Raw genomic sequence first — 22,465 nt, forward strand, 5'->3', positions numbered from 1 at the left:
AGATTCATCAAAGAATCTTCAATTTTTCGATCTCTAATGATTCTTGTGAATCAGGTAATTTTTCGAATTCTTCTGCCATTGTTATTCTTTAATTTCTGGAAGAAAAATTGTGTGAGGTTTCGCTCAATTTTCGCATTCGTTCCTCGTAAATGAGTTATTATGGGTTTTAAGGTTTAGAAATTTGTGCGTGTTTTGTAGAGCCATTTTGTTCAGCGCTTGTTTCCTAATCCCGTTATACGTGCGTCGTTCTCCGTTATTTTACTGACTTGGAAGCAGGCCACACGGTGTGGCCTGCTGCACCAAAAAGGCGCTGATGATTTTTTATTTTTTTTACATTTTGTGCTAGATTGTAAAAATTTGTCATTCAACCGAAATTTCATATTGTACTTTTGTTGGCCCTATGCAATAATGATGAATTTATGACACTAAAATCTATGAATAATTGAAGTCAATTGAAGATACAATAGTATCTCATGCAACCTTATTCTGCAAATATAATTTTTGTTGATTTTGAGATATCAACTTGTATTTCCTTGATGCTAACTCGATCTATGTATAGCCGCGAAAAGAAAAGTATGTAAATTCACCCTTAGATCTAGTACTTAAAATAATATAATAAGTAACAATACACATTTTGGGTTAATATACATGACAATCTAGCTCAAAACACATTGATTCCAACAATTTCATCTAATTTTGTGTACCTTTTTTGTGGAGTATTTTACATGGGTACAAATTTACATTAAAACCGTACTACTTATTGAGAGATTAAAAGTAAAATGAAAGGTACCAATCAAAACAAGTGACATTAATTAAAGAGTAGAAAAAATTGGGACAAAGAATTTTGTTGCTAATAATTAATTACTGTAAATCAAATAATTTATGTGAAATACATTACAAACAATTGTTGAATTTTCTATTTGAATCTTAATGAATACTTTGTATGAATTTATTAGTAGTTCAATTAGTTCAAAAACTTTACACTCCATGACTCTCTTGTGTCTAGATCACAACCAATCAAGTCCACCAATTTCGTCCCATTTTGTATGTGCCATATTTGTGGAGTCTAATATTTTGTACTAGTTCGAGCTAAAACTAAAAATCTTGCTACTTTTTGGGAAAGTTTAAAAATAACATATTATTGAAAATTTGAGAGGTTCTAATTATTACAAGTGACACTAAAGAGAACATAAAATATGGGACAGAATTTTGTTGCAAACAATAAAGTTAAATACAATGATAATAGAAACTTTTTGTTGAATTTTCTATTTGAATCCTAGTAAATAATACAATTTGTATATCATGAATAGAAGATATATTTTTCCCACCTTTGTATGAGGAATTCCAATCAAATTTGTACACTTTTTTTTTTTTTTTTAATTTATGAAATAAAAATCTAAAAGAAATTGTCTATGCTTTTTTGGACGACCTCATGGACTATGACTTTGTAAGCAGCCTCAGTTGGGTGAAAACTATCCCAGAATATAAATTTTGAGGCATTTTTGCAAGTCCCTGGATCCAATCTTGTACAAAGAAAAGAAACCTCTAAGTTTCCGGTGCCACAACATCCTCTATTTACAACTGTGAATCCTGTAAAATTTACAAAAATATTGAATTAATATTCGTGATTAAACTATTAAAGTGATGGTTAGTATTCAAATCATATTCATGTTGGCATTAATTGGGAAAGGGCGGTTCAAAACTATGATTTATCGTACTCAAACCTTCATTATTTGTCACTAGGTCAATACATCTTTGGTATATATATTATATCATTACACGTGATGCATGACACATGTAGCAATGAAAACTCTCGGAAATAATAAGTATTTTAATTAATACCTGATTGAGAAGGGTTGTTTATGAGATCGAGCAATGGGTTGTAGATGTCGAGGTACACGAATCTGGATCCTACAAGCTTTTGATTGAGAGAACCTAGCTCGGTAAAGAGTTTATTGTTGAAAAGAATCGAAGCATCGTTTTCATCCTTTACGCAAGATCTAAATAAACCTCCATGCAAGGTTCTTTGTGATGGAAGACAACCACATGGCGGTGCACTGATCACACCTACCCTTCTTGCTCCCAAAGCGTATAGTTCCTGAAAAGTTTCAATTGTGTAACCATAATTTTGTATAAGTAACACAAAAAATTATTTATGTTTTATATAGATAAAATTTTCCCACTAAATTAGGGCAATCTAAATTCAATGCATGGGAATGCAAGATGTAGAGGGGTGGCCTATTAGGGTCAGTTCACATTTACTTCATTTCATTTAAGTTCAGTTTAGTTCAGTTTCAGCTCCAATCAGTTCGGTTCAGCTCCAATCAGTTTAGTTCTGTTTAGTTCAGCTCAGTTCAATAAATGTGAACAGACCCTTACTTAGCTTTGTCTTTCCCGTCAACAAAAAAAAAAAAGAAGCTTTGTCTTACTTTCGGGGCCTTAATTGCCCCAAATATGATCCCTCACCCAGGTTGGTGTTAGGGAGTAGGGACCAACCGACCAACTCAACTAAAAGTTTAAGTGATGGTTGAGGTCCATAACGATTAGCAAATAGATTTTATACTCTATCAGATGAGACTCATGCATCATCTTACACAAAAGCGTACATTAATTTGTTTTTAATATAAGCACTAGTTATAAAACTTTAATTATTAAATTAGCCCGATAAATTTAGCTATCGTATTATTTGTCCTTTGTAGTTACCTGCACAAAAGAGGATGCCCAGTTGACCATGGCACTAGTATATGCTGAGACATTTTTGTAATGAAGTCTGGCAAATGGTAATGAGAAATACGTGTTGGTAATGTCATTGCTTCCTGCACAAACTAGGTATACACTTTTGGAAATGATGGTCGATGTTGTGTTTTCTCCTACTGCATCCTTGAGCTTCTTTATATATCCTCTGAACAAATTCAATTGATCTTGTAATGTCCTCACATTCTGCAATAATCATACACATTTATGTTAATTAATAAGTCATACCTTTTAAAAATCAATAAAGATTTGTAACTTTGATTGTAATTTCTCTCTAACTATAAATTTCATAGTATTTCGTATTTGTATTAGATGAGAAACTTATTGCAACCCCGACCCCAAGACAAATTGAAATGTACAACTGTTAGGAAGAGGACATGATATGATCAATAGAATTTGACTAAATCTTACTCCGTATTAAGTTATTATAATGCATGATTGGAGATATTAATGGTTCAAAGCGTGCTTTAGCTTAGCTTGAAGATCGTAAAAAAAAAAAAAATGTATCAGCTAAAGAATAGACTGATGTTGTATTGATTATTGTTAGGAATATAGAAAAATATATTATTGTGATATATTTTTCATATAGAACTTATGATATTATATTTAGGATAATAATATATCTTAGTGATATTCTAAGATAGATTTATGGAAGTTTATATGGTAGAGTTTATATTGTGTAGGTTATCTTTTGTAGGCTATAAATATTAGCCAAGATCATCAATACAATTCAATCTATTCTCTCATAAATAATTTAGCAATTATAATCAACAAAATTATGTCACATCATATCATAAATAAAATAAAATAGCAAGTCCTGATAAAAAAATTCTATGATAAGTGGTTTTTGAGAGAGTGAGATAGAGATACCGCTAATTTAGCAGAGTCGGGATCATAACCAGCAGCACCAAATGCAAAGCTAACACCAGTAAGGAGGTCACTAATATCGAGCTTTGGATCCAAATATGGAGGCACAAAGTCTTTTATTCCAAGTTCTTCAGCTATAAAAATAAGAAACAAATAATTAAGTTAAATCATTATACATGCGTACGACTCATTTTGTATAAGATAACATATCAAGGGACAACCAATCAGAATAAATGAAGAAAGTTAAAGCATATTATTATATATTATCAATTATCAGGATTATAAAGGTAGGATGGGCATCGGGCAATGCAAGTTTCGTACACAATTTATTAATTAGGAACATTAATGGGATTAATTGGTAATTTGGTTTGATGAATTATTGACATATAATATATATAATAGTCAATGCTAAATGAATTAGGTTTGCAACATAACATAAGAACATGGGCAATCGAAACCATTTGAACCAATAAGAAAAAGTAAGATATAGAAGTAAAAACCATGTATAGAACGAACGACCAAAACACGCCTTATTATTACTACATATGAATCAAAATGGAATAATATCATAAAGGTGCAACTTTTGTACGATATATGGTATCACGATTTATTCTGATTACGAGTGCTCATGAGGTTAGGCTGGATCATATTCTTCTTCTAAGGGATCAATATAATGTAATAGATCAATAAGTAAAGTATATTTATGTAATTAAACATTTAAAAGTCAAGGAATCACATAGCAACTGTTGGAGGATCAATGGACTAACTCAATCAGATCAAAAGGTTGAGCTGATAATTGAACCTTATGATTGATGTTTATACTATCACATCCCTTCACATGAAACCTCATTGGGCTTAGAATGTGGATGCAGCATGAGTCTTTCCATACTCAGCTCAACGCTAATTATTTCACTTGAAAGGAGGGGTGAATGATATTTAAGCATGTGACCTTTTTATTCATGTTGACCCTTGTACCATGTTAAAAGAACAACTTAAAAGATTAACCTGGTCTCATGGACACTCGTTAAAAAAACCATCGGCATAAATTCAAAACGACATAGACCAAAGTAGAAGCTAACTTACCAAAGAAATCAGAGGGAATTTTGCCATTGCTGTATCTTCCAGTGGCAACACCTCCAGGAAAGTCTCTCCCATAAGGTGGGAAATCTGCTCTTCCAATAGTAGCTATGTAATTATTATTTCCTGGATCAACAATTGAATCCCCAAATACTATGAATGCTGGCACTTTTCCTTTTTCTGGAAATTCTACGGCATGTCCATATATTTGCATAAATGTTGCAATAATCATACTATAAATCACTATTGTATTAATGATTTTCTTGTAAGATTTGATGAATAATATTTCATCATTTCCCATGAAATTTTTCATCTTTGATTTCTCTCTCGATTCTCCCTTTTGTTTGTATTCCTCTAATGTCACGCATGCACGTATTTATATATATGTGACGAGTTTATTCTAAAATAAAATAAAATAAAATACTTCGTGTAAAATGAAAAACGTGAATAGTTTATTAAATTAAAGTCAATTGCTTATGAATTCTGCTTATGTGTGAACCTAGCATTCTTTTGATTATTGTGGTTTTTTTAAAAAAATATTATTCGTGGGCCCTAAATTTATTTATACAAGAATAATAAATTGAATAAACTTTAATATTGATGTTCAAAAAACTTTAATGGTGATGGGTTTATTGATTGATTGATAATTATATACAAACCGTTGAGAGACGGCAAGAGTTATGAGCATGTCATGAACATGCATGTTTAATGTATTAATTGTATCATTATCAATTACTTGTAATCCTTGTCAAAGACAAGAATTGGCCTTGTAACGGTTTGAGTATAAGGTTAATCCAAGTATTTACTATCAACGATAAATACGGAGCAATAGAATATTGGTTATTTTTTTTCTAGCTAAAATATTATAGTGCGTATCTTTTTGTTAGTAAATCAACTAAACCAATAATTTGAATTGACCGTTGTTGGAGTGGCAAAATTGGTTTTATATGGTACGACAAAATTTTCACTGTTTCGAATACCACTAAGCTACGGTGCAAGGAAATATCAAAACCAACTTAAATCAAATTACTCGTAGAGCACATTTAATTTTGAGACAGAGGAAGTATTTGACAAATTCATACTATTTAATTGCAAATATCTTACGAATTAATGATATAGCAAAATATTTGGCGTGCTAAAGTGTCAATGTATAGAAAGCAATTAAACCATCCATTATTACATAGTATATGATCAAGTCATAGATTACATTTCCCTTAGATAAATTGTGTGTTTAAATTTACTACATGTATTCCGACAGTAAGATCTATGGATAATATCAAATTCGGACCTTGATGCCTACTACACTACATTATTGCCGTTATTGTCTACTTCCCATTATAAAGCGATTTCTAGTACTTAATACGACTCATAAGAATTATGGTAAAAACTTGGGTAACTAATCTTTGTACATTTCCTTATCACAACTAATCAAGTTCTATAGATTTCTATTAACTTTATTACTTAATTGCTAGATTTGGAAATTAACTCTTCGAGAATAAAGTTTATGTAATAATTCGTTTAAACTTTAAGGATTTTGTTTCACTTAAAAAAAAAAAAATATATATATATATATATATATATATATATATATATATATATATATATATATATATATATATATATAGGGTCTATTATTTTTTTTATTTTTTTTTTTTTTTTTGTGTTCCACCCGGTTCACCCTTTGAGTTAATTTGAATTCGATGATCAGTTTTGGGTGGTTAGGTTCCAGTCTCTTCCCAATTGTTGTTGTGGGGATCGAACACGGATTCTCCCTATCAAGTATAGTCTCAATCATATCATCACTACACCAACATCCAACTGGTATTGGAGTCTATTATTACCTACAGGATATGTATATCACAATATAATCCTATTGTATACATTATTCTAGAGATATGAAGTAATTGCATTATTTGCAATAAATTGTCTGTCATTATATTGGTCGATTTTGGCCTAGCTTTCAAGAAACTAATGGCTGAAAAATGACGAGATTTCTAAAAATTAAAGATCCTTTTCACATTATTTACAACAACTTGAGTTCCATTATATGTATGATTAATTGATTTTCTAGAAATTAAATATCCTTTACACATTATTTTGCAACGACTTAATGAATTCCATTATACTGTAATTAGTAATTGATTTGGTTTTTCATGCTTTACTGCTGTATTCTACAATATGGACTTACCAAGTCTAAACTAATTGACTTTCACCAATCTTAGCTTGAGAATCAATTTTCAACTTTTCATTTAGTCTTGATTAACCTTTAGTAATATCATTAAGTACAGTAACAAAAAGGTTAGTTTTTGCTTAATGGTTTGTCCAACTTAACTCAAATAGCTCGAAATACATTTGGTTCAACCAATATCATAATCATCAGATCATTCTAGCTGTAAATTTATAAAACCGCTTATCTAAATTGTCCTAAATCAGATCTTGAAGTATGAAAGCTAAAATCGAAAGTGAGTTTTAGTCTTAAAATTTTAAATTATACGACGATTTATAATCAGTCAAAAAGAAATCATTTTTTTGATCAATAATGTGAAATCCAATCACAATTCGTCGAAAAAACAAAAAAAAAAGTTGTGGATCACATTGCCATGAATTCACATTCGTCTAAAAGTACGTCCATACAAAATTGCTTTTCAAGCTTCTCTTTTTGCATGGAGACGATAATCCAATTGATAAAATTGGTTCAATTTGGATTCATCATATTATGCACAACGGTACGTCCATACCTTAATTATATGGCCCATAAATTTATAACCTTACAATATTTTTTAAATTGTGTATATTATTGACAGCAAGGAATTACAATAATTTATATCATCACTCTTGTATAATTGCTTACAATAATTTATAAACCACTAAAAAAAAATTAGTATATTCATTCTCTCTTGTAACTTATATATTCGTCTGTTCAAAAAATATATATATATTAGTAATAACAACATTTGTTATCAGCCAAAGTTGACTTAGCAAAGTCAAAACATTATTTTCAGCTCATCATATAATAGTAGTAGGCCTAGTAGCCTGATGTAGATTCAAATTAAACCAAAAAAATTATAAAATCCCAAAAATCACTCTTCTTGATTCAGCAAGCAATTAATACCGTATGTGCCACTCAATTTGATTGGATAGTAATTTGCAATTGTTAGGTTATTCACTCGAGAACGTACATAACGTGCATTATGCTTTCAGATACTATTTATTTCAAGTTTTACTATGCGTACATGTTATTTAATCATACTCCATTGTTACTTATTATTCTATGTTCTATAATTTTAAATTTAGTTCACCTTATAATGAATATACAAATTATGTTTTGTACGGAGTACTAGTTTATATTTGAAATGTATGATTTTTTTCTTATATTATTTTTCTTTGTATTTTGAAATGCATGTTCTTTTAAGAGCATATATATATATATATATATATATATATATATATATATATATATATAGGGGAGGGATCCGGTGAGAATAGGTTCATATGTGAGAATTCATACTTATATGAGAACTGATTTTAAATTTAGAACATGTGAGTAAAAGTTTAGAACATACGAGTAAAAATTTAGAACATGCGTCTGAAATTAAAATTTAGAACATCTGAGTAATAATTTAGAACATCTAAGTGAGTAATATGTTTAGAACATTTGATTTAAGAATTAGAACAAGTGATTAAAAATTTATAAAATCTGCTTTATGAAATTTTAAACATATGAGTAAAATTTAGAACATTTTATTTAAGATTATGAACATGTGAATAAAAATTTAGAACAAACAAATATAGAATATAGAAAGTGTGAGTAAAAAATTTAGAACATATGAGTAAAAATATAGAACATACGCTTTAAAATCTGGAACATATAATTAAAAATCTTAGAACACACATTTTAAAATTTAGAACATATAAGTTAAAATTTTGTAACAAGTTATTTAAAATTTATGATATTAAACTTAATTAATTTATGGTTTAGAACATGTGAATACTAAATTAGAACATTTGATTTAATTTAGAACACCTAAGGAAAAGTTTAGAACATCATATTTAAAATTTAGAACATACAAGTAAAAATTTAGAACATAAAGAGTGTTCTCACATAAAAAAAAATTCTCACATAAGAAAAATTCTCACGAGAGCCTCCCCCTATATATATATATATATATATATATAATTGGGTGTAGGATTACGCTTAGCACGTAACTTACATACTCCCTCCATTAAAAATTATTTGACCGATAAAGAACTAATTCATCACGATTCTAACCATTATAACTATTCCAACAATTTCTTTCAATCATCTCATCTACTATTATAACGACTAATCAACATCTACATTAAGCAGTTTCTCAATATTACATTTAGGATATAACAGTACAATTCATAATATGCAGATTTGGCTAAACCGACCACATTAGCTGGTGATAAATTAAAGTAGATTAAGCATTTAACCAAATTTGTAATTGCGTGAGATTATCAAAATCAAACATACCATATGTAGGTTAGATGAGACCTTTTTTCCCACGTAGAAACCTATTCTTGATTTGGTCAATTAAGTACAACTAGCTCTGCTAATTAGCTGGTTTATTCTAATCAAACATTTCCACCACTCACATCATTCACAAGGACGGTCTAATTACTTCATTATTTTAATGCAAAAATATATCTTCTAACCAAAATCCCATATAATTTGCTTCTAATTTTAGAATTGCAAAATTTGTGAACTTCGGGAGTTGGTCTAGTTGGATTACTCGGATACACGTGTTAAAATTAAATATAATATTGGGTTTATGTTTTTTAAATAGTACCTTCATACTCCCTAATTCCTTAAAGATTATTATATTTTAAGTATGGAGGGAGTAATGTTTTATGCATTTAACAATAATTTGTAAATTTTATAATCAAGACTAATCACCTTATATCATTTTCTCAAATTATATTTACTCATATTGTAATATTGTTTATTTTATAACCAAAGATGATGATTATCCTACATAATTTGTGCAATCGTGTCTCGATTTATGATGCTTAAATAAAACTATTGGCTTTTATCTTTGAGCATGTACATGATTATGCCAGTGATTGATTTGTTCATTGATTCCACATCTTCAACTCCTTGTACAAAAAGTCAAAAACTGCAAAGTTTTTCTTTTTTTTAATTTATTCTTTTTTGGTACATTCATCACTAATCTAGTTATCTAGAGACTTAAGAACAAGAAGAAAAAGACCTATGTAGTAATAGATAACGACAATAAAGCGATCATAGTATACACTTAAAAACAAGTCTTTCAACAAAGATGAATAAAGAACAGTGGCAAAACATTTTTACAAGCAGACTCATCAATTAAAACGAACTACTCCATGATTCAATTTTTTTTTTCCACAAAGCTACTCCATGATTATTTATTTATTCTATATTATAAGGTTTATAAACACTTTTGTCTATTAAAAAATAAATTTTGGTTGGAGTTAAATATTTTTGGATATTTATATAAAAATAGATGATGAGAAATATATAATATGTCTAAACATCTCAATAGAATATTTGCATTCACTATTACTTCTTTAGTAAATACGTAGTCTGATCACAACATATCGACACATCACCCATGTATTAAAAAAACTTTTTCTTGAGTTATTTGAAAATACAAACTATACATATTAAATCATCCAAGAAAAGATATGCATCCACAACTATTTCCACATAAAGAGATGATCATATGTATGAATTATAGCTTACAATGCTGTCTAATTTAGCCGCTTATGTTCAGGGATGACGTCGCTTAGTTAGGGCCTGCCTAAAAGGGCTATGCCCTCTGTGGTGCTTCGTCTTACTCGCGCCTATTGAATTGACCCCCATGAGACCATGACCTTGTATTTTTACTAGACCGACTGCTTCCTCAATTAAATCTGGCTTTACCCTTGCTTATGTTAACCTTTTACCTTAACCAATTTGATTGGGCAACACAAGAAGGATGTCTGAAGTTGGCTTTTAAGTCATGTTGACCTTAAAAAAGGGTATGAAATAGCTTTTTATCTTAACTAATAAGTGTGGAGGATGGGGAGTTTCTAGCCTTCGAAGTGGTTGGAAACTGAGGGAGTGTGGGCTTGCCTAGTTGCCTGGCCATAAGTCAAAACCCGAAAATAAAACAAAATGGAATATAACTTGACCAAATTAGGAGTACACTATTATAAAAACCATAGCAAATATTTCCTCAAAAAAAAATTAAAAAAATAAAATAAAAGCAACTCAAACTGAAATACTCTGGAAAAGATAAATCATTTGCAGTTTGGCTGGGAACTAGTAATTGATAAGGAGTATATCCAAGTAATCCAACCATATAAAATTATGAAAATGTATGTACACAAAATGCAATCACGTAACATTGTCTTTGTACATAAAATGCAACCTCATAAAATTATGAAAATGTATGTACATAATTAAAGCATATGAGAATACTTTATCATATATTTACATTGGTAAGAAAAAACAAAATAACACTAAATTTGCATGGTACAACACTATAAGCTTCAAACAAAGAAATACTGTATATGGACAAAAACAAGCAACCCATACCAAACATTTATTACAAGGAACTCATTTCAATCAATACAATCGTGAAATTCGTGATATTGTTGCAAAACAATATATGTAGCATGTATATTAGTTTTTACAGGGGGTCTAAATGGCTTTCGTATATCAGTGGGCGTTTACCATGAAGGGATGTTGACATACACTGCATTCTATCGTCTCTGAACCTGATGCTGGAACTTCAACCTGCATCCAAATCCAATCAGTTCCTTGTAATCTAATTTTGTAAATATATTGTGCAACCAGAGATCCCCAAAATAGAAAGCTAATGAAAGGTAAACTAAGATTAATTATCACGTGCAGTAGCCCTGATAAAGAAAATGTAATTACAAACCTGCAGGTGGACTGTGCATGTAGGACAGGCAACATCTCTCATCCGTGACTGAGACCCTTCAGACATTAAACCTGTTCATGTCCCAAATTAGTCATATACAATACACGGAGTAAGATTTTAAAATAATGAATGTACCAGGTATAAGCTGAGGCATTTAAGTTTTGTTATAATTTAGGAATATCTAACCATCTTCAGATTTCCTAGTGAAAAACTCCCTTCTAAAATTAATTTTAAAATGGAAAGTTAAAAACTATGAATACCTGCTGATAACTTCGAATTTCTGCTCATCTCCTCCTGATCAAATCAATAATGTGGGCAACTGTCAGTATTCCATTCATATGATCATATCTATCACAGTATTACTACACTTGAGATATGTTCCACAAGAACTAGAATAGAATAAACATCCAGTACGAGAAGCATGAACTATCCAAAAGGTGCATAACTATGGAAGCTATTGATCAAAGAGTTAGTAGCCAAGACAGGTGCTGCTTTATACTGTATGAAGTAATAAATTACAAAAGCAAGATATCACTCAATGCAGACACGTTGCAGAGCCTATGCTTCACTGCTAGGACAACTAAGTATATGTTTATGTATTCAGACACAGCCACAATAGGCCCAGGGTCAGACCCCTAATTAGTATATTCCATATTTGGGTCCATTATAAGTTACGACATTATTGTCACCAGATAAGTGGCCAACAAAGATAAAGATGGGCACCATTACATGAGAAAATAAACTAAAAAACCATACAACTAGCTAGATTTTCTCATCAGTTTAGTTGTTGATTATGTTGAAACTTCAAAGTAATCCAGCTAGCAAAAAAAAAAAAAAAAAAGAAAAAACACTAAAAATGACTCAAGTGGTACTCAGAAAGTATAGAATGGGCAACATTTTAAGAAGCTAGATAGTGTCACAGCGATTCATTGAAGAGAACAGCATAAATATTTGCCTCAAACACAAATTTGTGATATTATCAAAACACAGCACAAAAAGTAAGATATAGACATAGAATGATAGAAGTCACCTTAAGTTTTTTAGCCAAATCCTCGTGACTTAGCAATGAGCCACTTCTATCAGCAGCCTCCCTGGAATTGGTAAGCCTTTGGGTGACTTCTGCCTGTAACAAATCAAACATCAGGTAACAAGTACATGAGTCTATATACAGAAAATAAAAATACACTTCAGTCAGATAACAGAGAAGATTCAGTTCTGAAAAAAATGATAAACATCAAAATACATCACATTTCAAATAAAGTGGAAAATGGATTTTAAAAGGTACTACTAAACTTGTTACAAATGGGTAGCTTAGATATCTATCAGAAACAGCGAGTATATAAATAACGTGGTGACTACACTTCAAACACTACTGACTACTGAATTAAAAGTCTTAATTACGCAGCAAAGCTAGCATTTAAAGAAAATGAGCACTTGACTATACCATGCAACGATCACAAACTCGAACTGGTGGAGCCTGGTCATCTGTTGTAAGAGGAGTTCTTCCTTGAGTACATTTGTCACAGAAAATCTCACCACAATTTCTGCAGTGATGCTATGGTAGGTATAGAACGAAAAAAAAAAACATGAAAACACAAGTTAAAATCATGAAAATGTCGACGCTTGAATTGAATCATAATCATAAAAGCTGAAAACACAAACCTTTCGAACAAAGGCATTAAAGTTTGTGCCGCAGGAAGTACATTTGTTGACTGCTTCATCAGGTACCTATTATGTACAAGGTTGACAACATTTTAAAAATACAAATCTAGGACTTAACACTAATACAGGCTTTCCTGATTAGCATATGGATGGTAAGCTCAAGTTTCATGCACATAAAAGTGAGAAAATTGAACACTGAGAGCAAATTTTCTATCCTATTACACCCTTATTCCCATTCCAATTCAAGGATAAACTATGAGCCTGAAAAAAGTTGTTTTAAAACAATGACCGCTGACAAAGAGAATCAGGCCTCATAGGTAAGTGTCATAGGCAGAAAATAATTATGTCAAAAGAGAGAGGGAGTAGAGGAAGGGCCGTAGGGCAGGAGCGGACCCATGAAGGAACAAGGGGGGACCATTGTCCCCCCACTTTCGGGAAAAAAAAAACAGAGGAAAAAAAATTTTAGGAAAAAAAATAAAACTGGAAAAATAGTTATATAAAATTGAGTGTAAAAATAAACAAGAAGTTTGCCTTAGTTAAGTTGGTCGTGGGCTAAAAATAATATGTCAAGGGGCCCAATTTCAGGTTTACCTAAATCAGGGTTCGAATCCCCTTGTAACATCATTCATTTTTTTTTTTGAGTGTTTTATTTTAAGTTATTTTGACTTTTACCACCCGCAAAAAACTTCCATAAAAAAAGTTTTATTTTACGACCACATAAAAAAAAAAAAAAAAAAATTGGCTTTTACCACCAATCACCTCTAACTAACGGATTTCGTCCATAAATCCGTTAGGGGCATACCATGTCCACGTGTCACCATATTATTGGGTTTTGTTTTTTTATTTGTTAATTTATTTATTTTATTACCCAATAATATGGTGACACGTGGACATGATAGGCCCCACTGACGAATTTATGGACAAAATCCGTTAGTTGGCGGTGATTGGTGGTAAAAGTCAATTTTCATTTTTTTTATGTGGAGATAAAATAAAACTTTTTTTTATGGAGGTGGTAAAAGCAATTAAGTTGTTTTTTAGAGGTGGTAAAAATAAAAAATTTCTTTATTTTAACCAAACCACTCGACTACTCCCTTATTCCTATTTCCCAACCACGAGGCACGAACCACCACCCACGCGACCACGAGTCACGGACTGCAGCGAGCATCTTCGGCAAATGTTTGCTAAGAAATTAACATCACAAGATAATATGATATTCGAATCCCCCTTGTAACATCACTCCTTTTTTTGGGGGGTGTTTTATTTCAACCATACCACTCGACTACTCCCTTATTCCTATTTTCCAACCAAACCCAAATTACTTGTATTGTGTACCCGTTTTTTTTTTAAATAGGTTGATGTTAGTTGAATTATCGAAATTGTCCCCCCATTGTCAAATTTCTAGGTCCGCCACTGCCGTAGGGGTAGGGGTAGGGGTGGGGAGGGGAGGGGAGGAGGAAGTAAATTATGCAACAAGATTATATAGATCAAACTACTCTCCTCGTTCTTCAATGGTTCAGTAAAGTAAATTGGTTAAGATTCTAACTAAACAAATAAGAGTGAAACACCTATCAAAGATTCAAAGTTCTAATTAATCTGATATAATTGCAAGAACCCACCCCTTCTTTTTTTTTTTTCCTTTCTTTTGGTTGCAAAACCTACTTTACAAGTAGGGGAAAAATAAAAGGTAAATTGCATTTCAAGGGATGCATGATGGATATCTAAAATTTTTGTAATCGTACTGTTGTAAACAGACCAAGAAAAAACTTAAAAAATATCATCATTACGCTACTCAGTTCTACAGGAAAAAAAGAAATGACTAACCCAGTAATCTTTCTCCTCATTGGCAGGTTTGATCAAGTTCATCCAGTCAAAACCTTTCTTCCTCTCAGCAAGCTGTTCAGAGACCTTGGATGAGCTGGAATCTTTTCTTTCACCAATCTCCTTGAGCTGTGTCAACAAGTTTGCATAAATAAGTAGAAAATAATGAGCAACTAAGACAATCCTACTGTATAATTATGTGACACACAGCTTTAAAAAAAAAAAAATTAGAAAAATCATCAAATTAAGAGGTAAAATACAGGCCCGAATCTATATACTTGAATTGGGGAAAAGGTGTTGAGTATGTCTACAGATCTGAATAGTTGATAAGGTTAATCTAAAAAGTTAAACATGACGACATCATCTCAAAATTGGAAACTGATAAAGGGACACACCATTTAGGAAATAAAATATCATACATATTCACAGATAAGTACTGAAAACTGATTAACTCCTTGGAGAAATGACAACTGTAGTGTTGAGATATACACAACTAAAAGTCACTTTAAAAATATTCAGCATTCATCACAATAATTACCACAAGACCCAAGTTGAATACAATTCAAATGTATGGACACGCATGATGTCTTAATTTAGCTAACATCGAAAAAACTTGGACTTGGGATCCATACACGCATAATTTTCTGTATTTTGAATATAGTGACCCTAATTTTAACATAGTAACCCTAATTTTTAGATAGTAAGATTAGTAAACTTTATTAAAATTTGTGTGACCTTTAATATTATAGTGAATATGAAGTACGACAATATGTTGAACATAGTGACCTTTATTATTTATATTGAGATTATTGACCAGTATATATAAAATAAATAAATAAACCCCTCTTATGACCTTTATAATAACAAATGACTTTTATCTTAACAACCTTTATTTTAACATAATAAACTTTTTTTTATTATAAAACAACCATAGTGTCTCTAATATTAATGGTTCACAATTCAGGTCTATTTAAGAGTTAATAAGCTGACATATGTCATTCAAGACTCACATGATCAATCACCCCTCAAAATAGGCAACATTGCATATATCTACAACAGAAGCCCCTCATACAGTAGAAAGTTGCCAGAGTGAGGGATGGATGCTGTCAGGCAAAAGGAAAAGCAAGAAGGCATACAATCCAATCAATATCCAAAGTGTATAACTGTATAAGGTCATATATCATTGCCACTTGCCAGCAACCAATCTTTCTTTCTTTTTTTTTTTTTTTTTGTTTTTTTGGTTTTGACAGGCAACCATTCTTAATTCGATAACAGTTCACCCCATCTCTATTTTAAAGGAAGAAAGGGAAAAAGAAGTATCATTTTGGGAAAAATTAAAGATTCATTTAATATGAGATTAAATTATACTAGTATGAAAGACGTCACAATTTCAGTATTCTATACTACCGTTTTCCATAATAACAGGCTACCAAAACTGTGCAATAATGGAAGTACACACCTGAAAGAGTTTCATAACTAACAAGAAATCATGATTACCATCTACTATATCTTATAATTTCCCACATCATAGCCCATATAAATCACTTGATGCAATGCAAAGACAAACAAAACTACATGCCATATAACATCTGTGCAGGCCAAATTATACATCTGTACGCCAGTACATTAAATTAAACCTGTACAGGAAGGTCTTGGAAGGAAGAAAATACAATGCTAGGAAATAGACCATTGGAAAAAGGCATCAACGCTATATGTAGAAACATGCAAGAGGCTTCACAATAACCAGAACAGTAATAGTCTAATAAATAATATCATACGTAATCAAAAGTTCCAAGAACACAGGTGAACTACATAAATCTATGAGAGCATCATAATACGATACAACATAAATGTCACTAACCTGCACACTAGCTGCTGTAACTGTATCCAAAATTGTATTAGTGGTATAGCTGCTCGACTTAATCCTTATGCGTTTTGGTTCAATGTCAACAGGCATTTTGGCCCAAAATGCAAATATGTAGGAATCCAAGACCTACAGAGTAGAGGAACCAGAAGGTTTGAATAACATATTGTAAAGCAAATCAAAATAAAACCTTCTTCAATTTACATTAATGCAACCATCATACCTCCCATCTAGTCAATGTTTCAAAAGGATAAATTCTCAGCGTCCGACCTGTAGCAGGATCAAGCATTCGAATCCCATCCAAACCAATCTGTTTTACCATGAAAATCAAGTTGTCACAAAAAGCTAAGATTATACATCCAAAAGAATATGGCTACCACCAAAGATCACTATGCATACAAAATAGACGATGGGGTGTTTTGGGCCCCAAAGTGTCAAGCTTTCAACAATGTTCATCACTCAATTGTGCCAAAACTAAATCACAAGGATGAAACCTATATGTTTCTAATTCCAATCATAAACGAAGTAGCTGAATTATTACCATATCATCATGCTTCATTTCACAAGAACACAAATCATTCACATTGAAAATATACTAAAACATGTATACCCAAAGTATATATGCAAATACATAGAACAAAAACCATCCAAAACAGCAATGAAGAAAACAATTAAGCTAAAACTATACCTGGCATAAAACATCCAAATCATTCTGCCCATAACCCTCGGCCAATACCTTGACACGAAACTTTTGCACTCCACCCTTAACATCCTCCTCAACATCCACCTTCGGAACTGCCTTCACCACCTTTGGCGCCGCCTTCATTCCACCCTGATCACTCCTACTTCTATTCCCACTGTCATTACCATTTGAAACATTAATAGGCCGTCCATAATCATCAAACATAACCTGCGAAGCTGACCCCGAAAACCCAGCCGTTCCTCGAGCTCCGTAAGGCTCCACCTTCCCACCCTCATATCTATAAACCCCATCATCATCATACCCCTGCGAGCTATAACCCCCCTGCTCCTGCTCCCCAACCCCACCCCAACGATCAAATTTCACACCACCATCGTCATAACTCGGCGGGGACGAGTACTGAGGAGCCGAAAACGATGAATTCGGATTCAAATTCGAAATGGGGGCAGCTTGATTATGATCATAAGGGTAATACGGAGGTTGATTATGATCATAGGGGAAATTCGAAGAAAGGGGAGGGAATTGGGGATTAGGGTTTGGAGGGTAAGAAGGAGGAGCAGTTGGGGCAGAATTTAGAACATAATCGGAACTTGGCGGAGCATAAGGAGGAGGGAAGTTAGGGTAATCGGAAGGTGGGGCATACGAAGAAGAAAGAGGAGGAGCTGAAGCGGAAGATTGAGGCCATTGATTGGCGTAAGGATCAACAATTGGATTGGGATTAGGGTTAGGGTTTTGAAAAGGGGGTTGATGAAATTGATGGGGGTAGAATGAATTGGTGGCAGTGTCACCTATGTTTTGATACATGATTGTTGAATTTGTTGATGGGATTGAAGGATTGGGAATTGATAAAGGGGTTTTGGGTGGGTGATTGAGGGAAATTGAGGAGAGAGAATTCGATTGGGATTTGGGAATTGGGAATTGGAGTGAGGAAGAAGAAAGAAGGATGAAAAAGTGCAGGAAGATGATAAAAGAGAGTTGAGGGAGGAGAGAGAAAGAAGAAGACTTGAGCGTAAGGGAAAGGAAGGAGGAGATGGTGGTTCTGGTAATTTCGTTCCGCCAACCGACACCCGCCAACTGACAAGAATCTCCGCGTTGGGTTCAAATTTGCAATTTCTTACTCCATAATATACTGTTTTTTCGTTTCACAAATATTACGACAATCATAAAAAAAATTTTATGTGTCTAGCCACATGCCCACATCCGTATAGTCTGTTATTTTATTTATTATTCAGGTTTACCTATTCTGAGGTTACTTAATCAATTAAAAGTTACTCGATTATTGATTACTTATTCAGGGGGTACTTGGTCGATCAGAGGTTACTCTTACATGCGAAGTAGAACATACGCTAACCGACTGAGTAACCCCAGAATGAGTAATCATCGACTGATTAAGTAATAACCCCTAAATATGTAACCCCGACGAAAGTGTGCTAACCGACTGAGTAACTCCAGAATAAGGGTTTGTTCTCTTACGTTGAAATTCAGTTCAGTTCAGTTCAGCTCAGTTCCTAATTTCCTTCTCTTATAAAAGATTCATTTCAGTTCAGTTCAGTTCAGTTCAGTTCAGTTCAGCTCTTAATTTCCTTCTCTTATAAAAAATTCATTTCAATTCAGTTCAGTTCAGCTCAGCTCAGCTGAGTTCAGTCAATGAGAACATGCCCTAAGTAACCTTTGACCGATTAAGTAGCTTCTAAATAAGTAACTTCGACCACACGTTGTGGCCAGCCACACAGAAAAAAGATCGTACAACAACTTTCATTTTAAAAAGTTTCACAAATATTACAATATTTTTCCTATTTTTACATGTTTTCTCTCTTTCTTTCTCCTCCCCCTATCTACATTTCCTCTATTTTTCTTAAAATCCATGTCTTATTTTTATGTTGCAATATTAAAGAACAGGAAAGTAATACTACTAGTATTTAAGATAGAATTGAGCATGTGGCTCTGCCAGGGACTCGACAATTATATATATATTTAGAGCCACAAGGGCGGGGAATGAGAATCGATCCGAAGATCTCTTGGAATCGGGAGGGGGGGGCTCTAACCACTTGAGCTATCCCTCACTCTCGGGACTCGACAATTGTTATCTCAACATTTTTATGGTTTGAAGTGGAAATGTAAAGGACTTTACATTTTTATAATATGTTCTCTTCGGGGTTTTTTTTTTTTTTTTTTTTTTGGTGAAACGGATATACCATAAGCATAGTACATCCGCCTATACGAACCAGTGACAAATTTTGACACGTATAACCTAGAAAAACTTGTATGAGTCTGGTTCACAACAATATTATTGTGGACCCAAAGTTCTACATATGCGTAACTGGCTTTGTATTGAACATAATGACCCTAATATTAAATATAGTAACCTTAATTTTAACCTAGTAACCTTAAATAAAATTTGTGTGATTTTTAATGTTGTTGCAAATCTGAAGTATGATGTTATGATCCTAATTTTAACCTAATGACTTATATTATTCATATTAACCAGTATTTTAAAATTTTCATTAAAAAAAATTTATCTCTTATGACCTTTATAAAACACAGTGACTTTTATTTTAACATAATGACCATTATTTTAACATAGTGACCTTTTTTAAAAAATTAATAAAACGACCACAATATCTTTATTATAAGTAGTACACAATAAATTAGTATAAAGCGGGTCTATTTAAGAGTATAACCACTATTTGGATTTGGATAGGAATGAACAAAATTACAAGAAGGGCATAAAGTCTCAAAGTCAATTATAGCAATACAGTATTATTGAGCTGAACTAGAAGGTTCGTCAACTTTCTACATCTGGGAGCTAAAACTAATACTGCACTTATTTTTTTGAGGTAAACTTGTAAACCTTAAACTCACAAAATTTCAGCTTAGCAAATTTGAGTGGCACTAGCAAATTTCAAGCTAAATTACTTTATACTAAGTTTCAAGCTAATTAGTCATCGATAAGTGTGAATGAGATGAGAGCATTGGACTATTTATTCGAGTGCTGGGAATGGGTTTTGGCTCATCATCACAAGATCACAAGGAAACCCTTCAAGGTATGTATTTACTCTCGTTGTTTTTTCGTCATTGCTCAGATCACTTTAGCCTCTCTATTTGGATATCAGAATTAATAGTTACGTTGATAGTACTTGATAGTGTAGTGTCCGTCGATTATATATTTTCAAATGGCCTATAGATTAAAGATCCTCTGTATTATTTATTTGCTAGCCACAATGTCTTTTGCACAAGCAAAATGCTTTGGTATTAAGAACTTGTGATAGATGTCGTTGATACATTTAATAACTGTGTTGCTATAGGAAAACTTAGAAAGTTTTAAGAGGACTGTTCTTATCGTATTGGGTACATTAGAGTTTAGAGAGTGATGGACCATGTTTTTGCATTTCGCAAATCAAGTAGCAAATTTATGGTTAGATTAGGTAAAAATTACGCGGTAAATCATCATTTTATGTTTCTCGCAAGTTGTTATTCAATTTTCTGACGATTTTTAATTTATTTAATCTTTTATCTTAAGATCTATATCTAATTTAGATACATGTGTAAAAAATACATTTTCATGACCTAAGTATAAATAATCATTGGATTTTTTAGATTGACTTTAATGATTATCGTTATACTATATATTTTAGACTGTGGAGATAAAGGTAAGGATAGATTGTGAAGGATGTGAGAGAAAAGTGAAGAAGAGTGTAGAAGGCATGAAAGGAGTTACCCAAGTGGATGTGGATCCCAAGTTACATAAACTTACAGTTATGGGCTATGTTGATCCAAATAAGGTCTTGAATCGGGTCAAGCATCGAACTGGGAAAAAAGCAGAGTTTTGGCCATACGTACCATACGATGTTGTTGAACACTTAGTCCACCCATATGCACCTGGAGTTTATGACAAAAAGGCTCCACCTGGTTATGTGCGGAACCCTGAGCTTACAGACCCCGAAGTTGTTGTTATGGCGCTTGAGAGCCCTACTGAGGTCAAGTATACAACTGCTTTTAGTGATGAGAATCCTAATGCTTGTGCGATTATGTGATTGTACGTGTATGTAGCTTGAAATTTTATGTTGTGGAACACAATCAAGTTTTGCGTGTAACACATATGCACATTGTTTAGGAATTTTGATTTATTTTGTGTTGACATGTATTATTGTTTTCATTAGAAGTCTATAAGATCTCCAATGTGTATTTAGTGTAGGGTTGCCTTTTTTTTTATTTTACATTGGAATATTATAGAATTTGTTATATATACCCTGGTGTACCGTACACCTAACTAACTCAAGGTTATTTTTTGCTCTTCATTTAATTTGATGATTAAATAATAAACAATTGTCAAAATAAAAACAAAACATTTATGGGTGTACGGTATACCCAGATGTATATAACAAGCTCTCGTGATAATGGATTCACATTGTTCAACCTATGAGGTATTTTACAATGTGAAAATTAAACTTATAATTACGTGAAGCTGTAATATGAATAAACTCAAAATTCCTAACTCTGCATGTAAAAAACGAGTATATTATAACTATAAAATGTTGATGTAGATTTTTTTCACAAAATTAAACAAAATTGCAATGTAAGACTACTAGATTAATCCCATGTGTTGCACGGTTTAAATACTACGTAGATTTTATTTGTTTAAAATAGTTGTCAATATTTTATTCAAAAAAAAAAAAATAGTTGTCAATATTTTTTATTCGAAATAGTGTAATTATAATCTTATTTATTAATTTTGAAAGACATATTGTAATTATTTAGTTTTAGAACTTAGTAGAAAAAAGAATAGAGAAAAAA

At 32.1% G+C, this 22,465-nt stretch overlaps 3 protein-coding genes across 3 annotated transcripts; 1 reads left to right on the forward strand and 2 right to left on the reverse strand.

The window, feature by feature from the left end:
• Window positions 1–1,225: 1,225 nt before the first annotated feature.
• On the reverse strand, window positions 1,226–5,049 carry LOC145624630 (GDSL esterase/lipase EXL3-like). Its single transcript, XM_081677711.1, has 5 exons — window positions 4,705–5,049; window positions 3,625–3,755; window positions 2,704–2,940; window positions 1,843–2,098; window positions 1,226–1,590 (listed from the first exon to the last, which is right to left on the reverse strand). Exons 1-5 carry the CDS (start codon window positions 5,009–5,011, stop codon window positions 1,397–1,399), a joined length of 1,125 nt encoding a protein of 374 aa, XP_081533837.1. The 5' UTR covers window positions 5,012–5,049; the 3' UTR covers window positions 1,226–1,396.
• Window positions 5,050–11,075: 6,026 nt separating this feature from the next.
• LOC145560281 (protein FREE1-like) lies at window positions 11,076–18,747 on the reverse strand. Its single transcript, XM_081621541.1, has 10 exons — window positions 17,660–18,747; window positions 17,195–17,281; window positions 16,969–17,100; window positions 15,111–15,236; window positions 13,290–13,355; window positions 13,072–13,182; window positions 12,658–12,750; window positions 11,888–11,921; window positions 11,628–11,698; window positions 11,076–11,479 (listed from the first exon to the last, which is right to left on the reverse strand). Exons 1-10 carry the CDS (start codon window positions 18,473–18,475, stop codon window positions 11,402–11,404), a joined length of 1,614 nt encoding a protein of 537 aa, XP_081477667.1. The 5' UTR covers window positions 18,476–18,747; the 3' UTR covers window positions 11,076–11,401.
• Window positions 18,748–20,628: 1,881 nt separating this feature from the next.
• Window positions 20,629–21,717, forward strand: LOC145560291 (heavy metal-associated isoprenylated plant protein 27-like). Its single transcript, XM_081621551.1, has 2 exons — window positions 20,629–20,715; window positions 21,307–21,717. The coding sequence occupies exons 1-2, from the start codon at window positions 20,635–20,637 to the stop codon at window positions 21,703–21,705; spliced, it is 480 nt and encodes a 159-aa protein (XP_081477677.1). The 5' UTR covers window positions 20,629–20,634; the 3' UTR covers window positions 21,706–21,717.
• Window positions 21,718–22,465: the final 748 nt, after the last annotated feature.

This window comes from Chenopodium album, chromosome 1 (assembly GCF_948465745.1).
Source record: "Chenopodium album chromosome 1, dcCheAlbu1.1, whole genome shotgun sequence".
Lineage (NCBI taxonomy): Eukaryota > Viridiplantae > Streptophyta > Magnoliopsida > Caryophyllales > Amaranthaceae > Chenopodium > Chenopodium album.

Excerpts from the sequence above, each read along its gene's own strand:
- LOC145560281 (XM_081621541.1), bottom strand. The coding sequence starts at position 18,475 with ATGTATCAAAACATAGGTGACACTGCCACCAATTCATTCTACCCCCAT. Across the intron at positions 17,282-17,659 it reads ATTTGGATGTTTTATGCCAG|ATTGGTTTGGATGGGATTCG; the intron begins GTATAGTTTTAG and ends ATGGTAAAACAG. Across the intron at positions 13,183-13,289 it reads TTAATGCCTTTGTTCGAAAG|CATCACTGCAGAAATTGTGG; the intron begins GTTTGTGTTTTC and ends TACCTACCATAG.
- LOC145560291 (XM_081621551.1), top strand. The coding sequence starts at position 20,635 with ATGAGAGCATTGGACTATTTATTCGAGTGCTGGGAATGGGTTTTGGCT. Across the intron at positions 20,716-21,306 it reads TCACAAGGAAACCCTTCAAG|ACTGTGGAGATAAAGGTAAG; the intron begins GTATGTATTTAC and ends TATATATTTTAG.
- LOC145624630 (XM_081677711.1), bottom strand. The coding sequence starts at position 5,011 with ATGAAAAATTTCATGGGAAATGATGAAATATTATTCATCAAATCTTAC. Across the intron at positions 3,756-4,704 it reads AATTCCCTCTGATTTCTTTG|CTGAAGAACTTGGAATAAAA; the intron begins GTAAGTTAGCTT and ends TTATTTTTATAG. Across the intron at positions 1,591-1,842 it reads AAACAACCCTTCTCAATCAG|GATTCACAGTTGTAAATAGA; the intron begins GTATTAATTAAA and ends TAAATTTTACAG.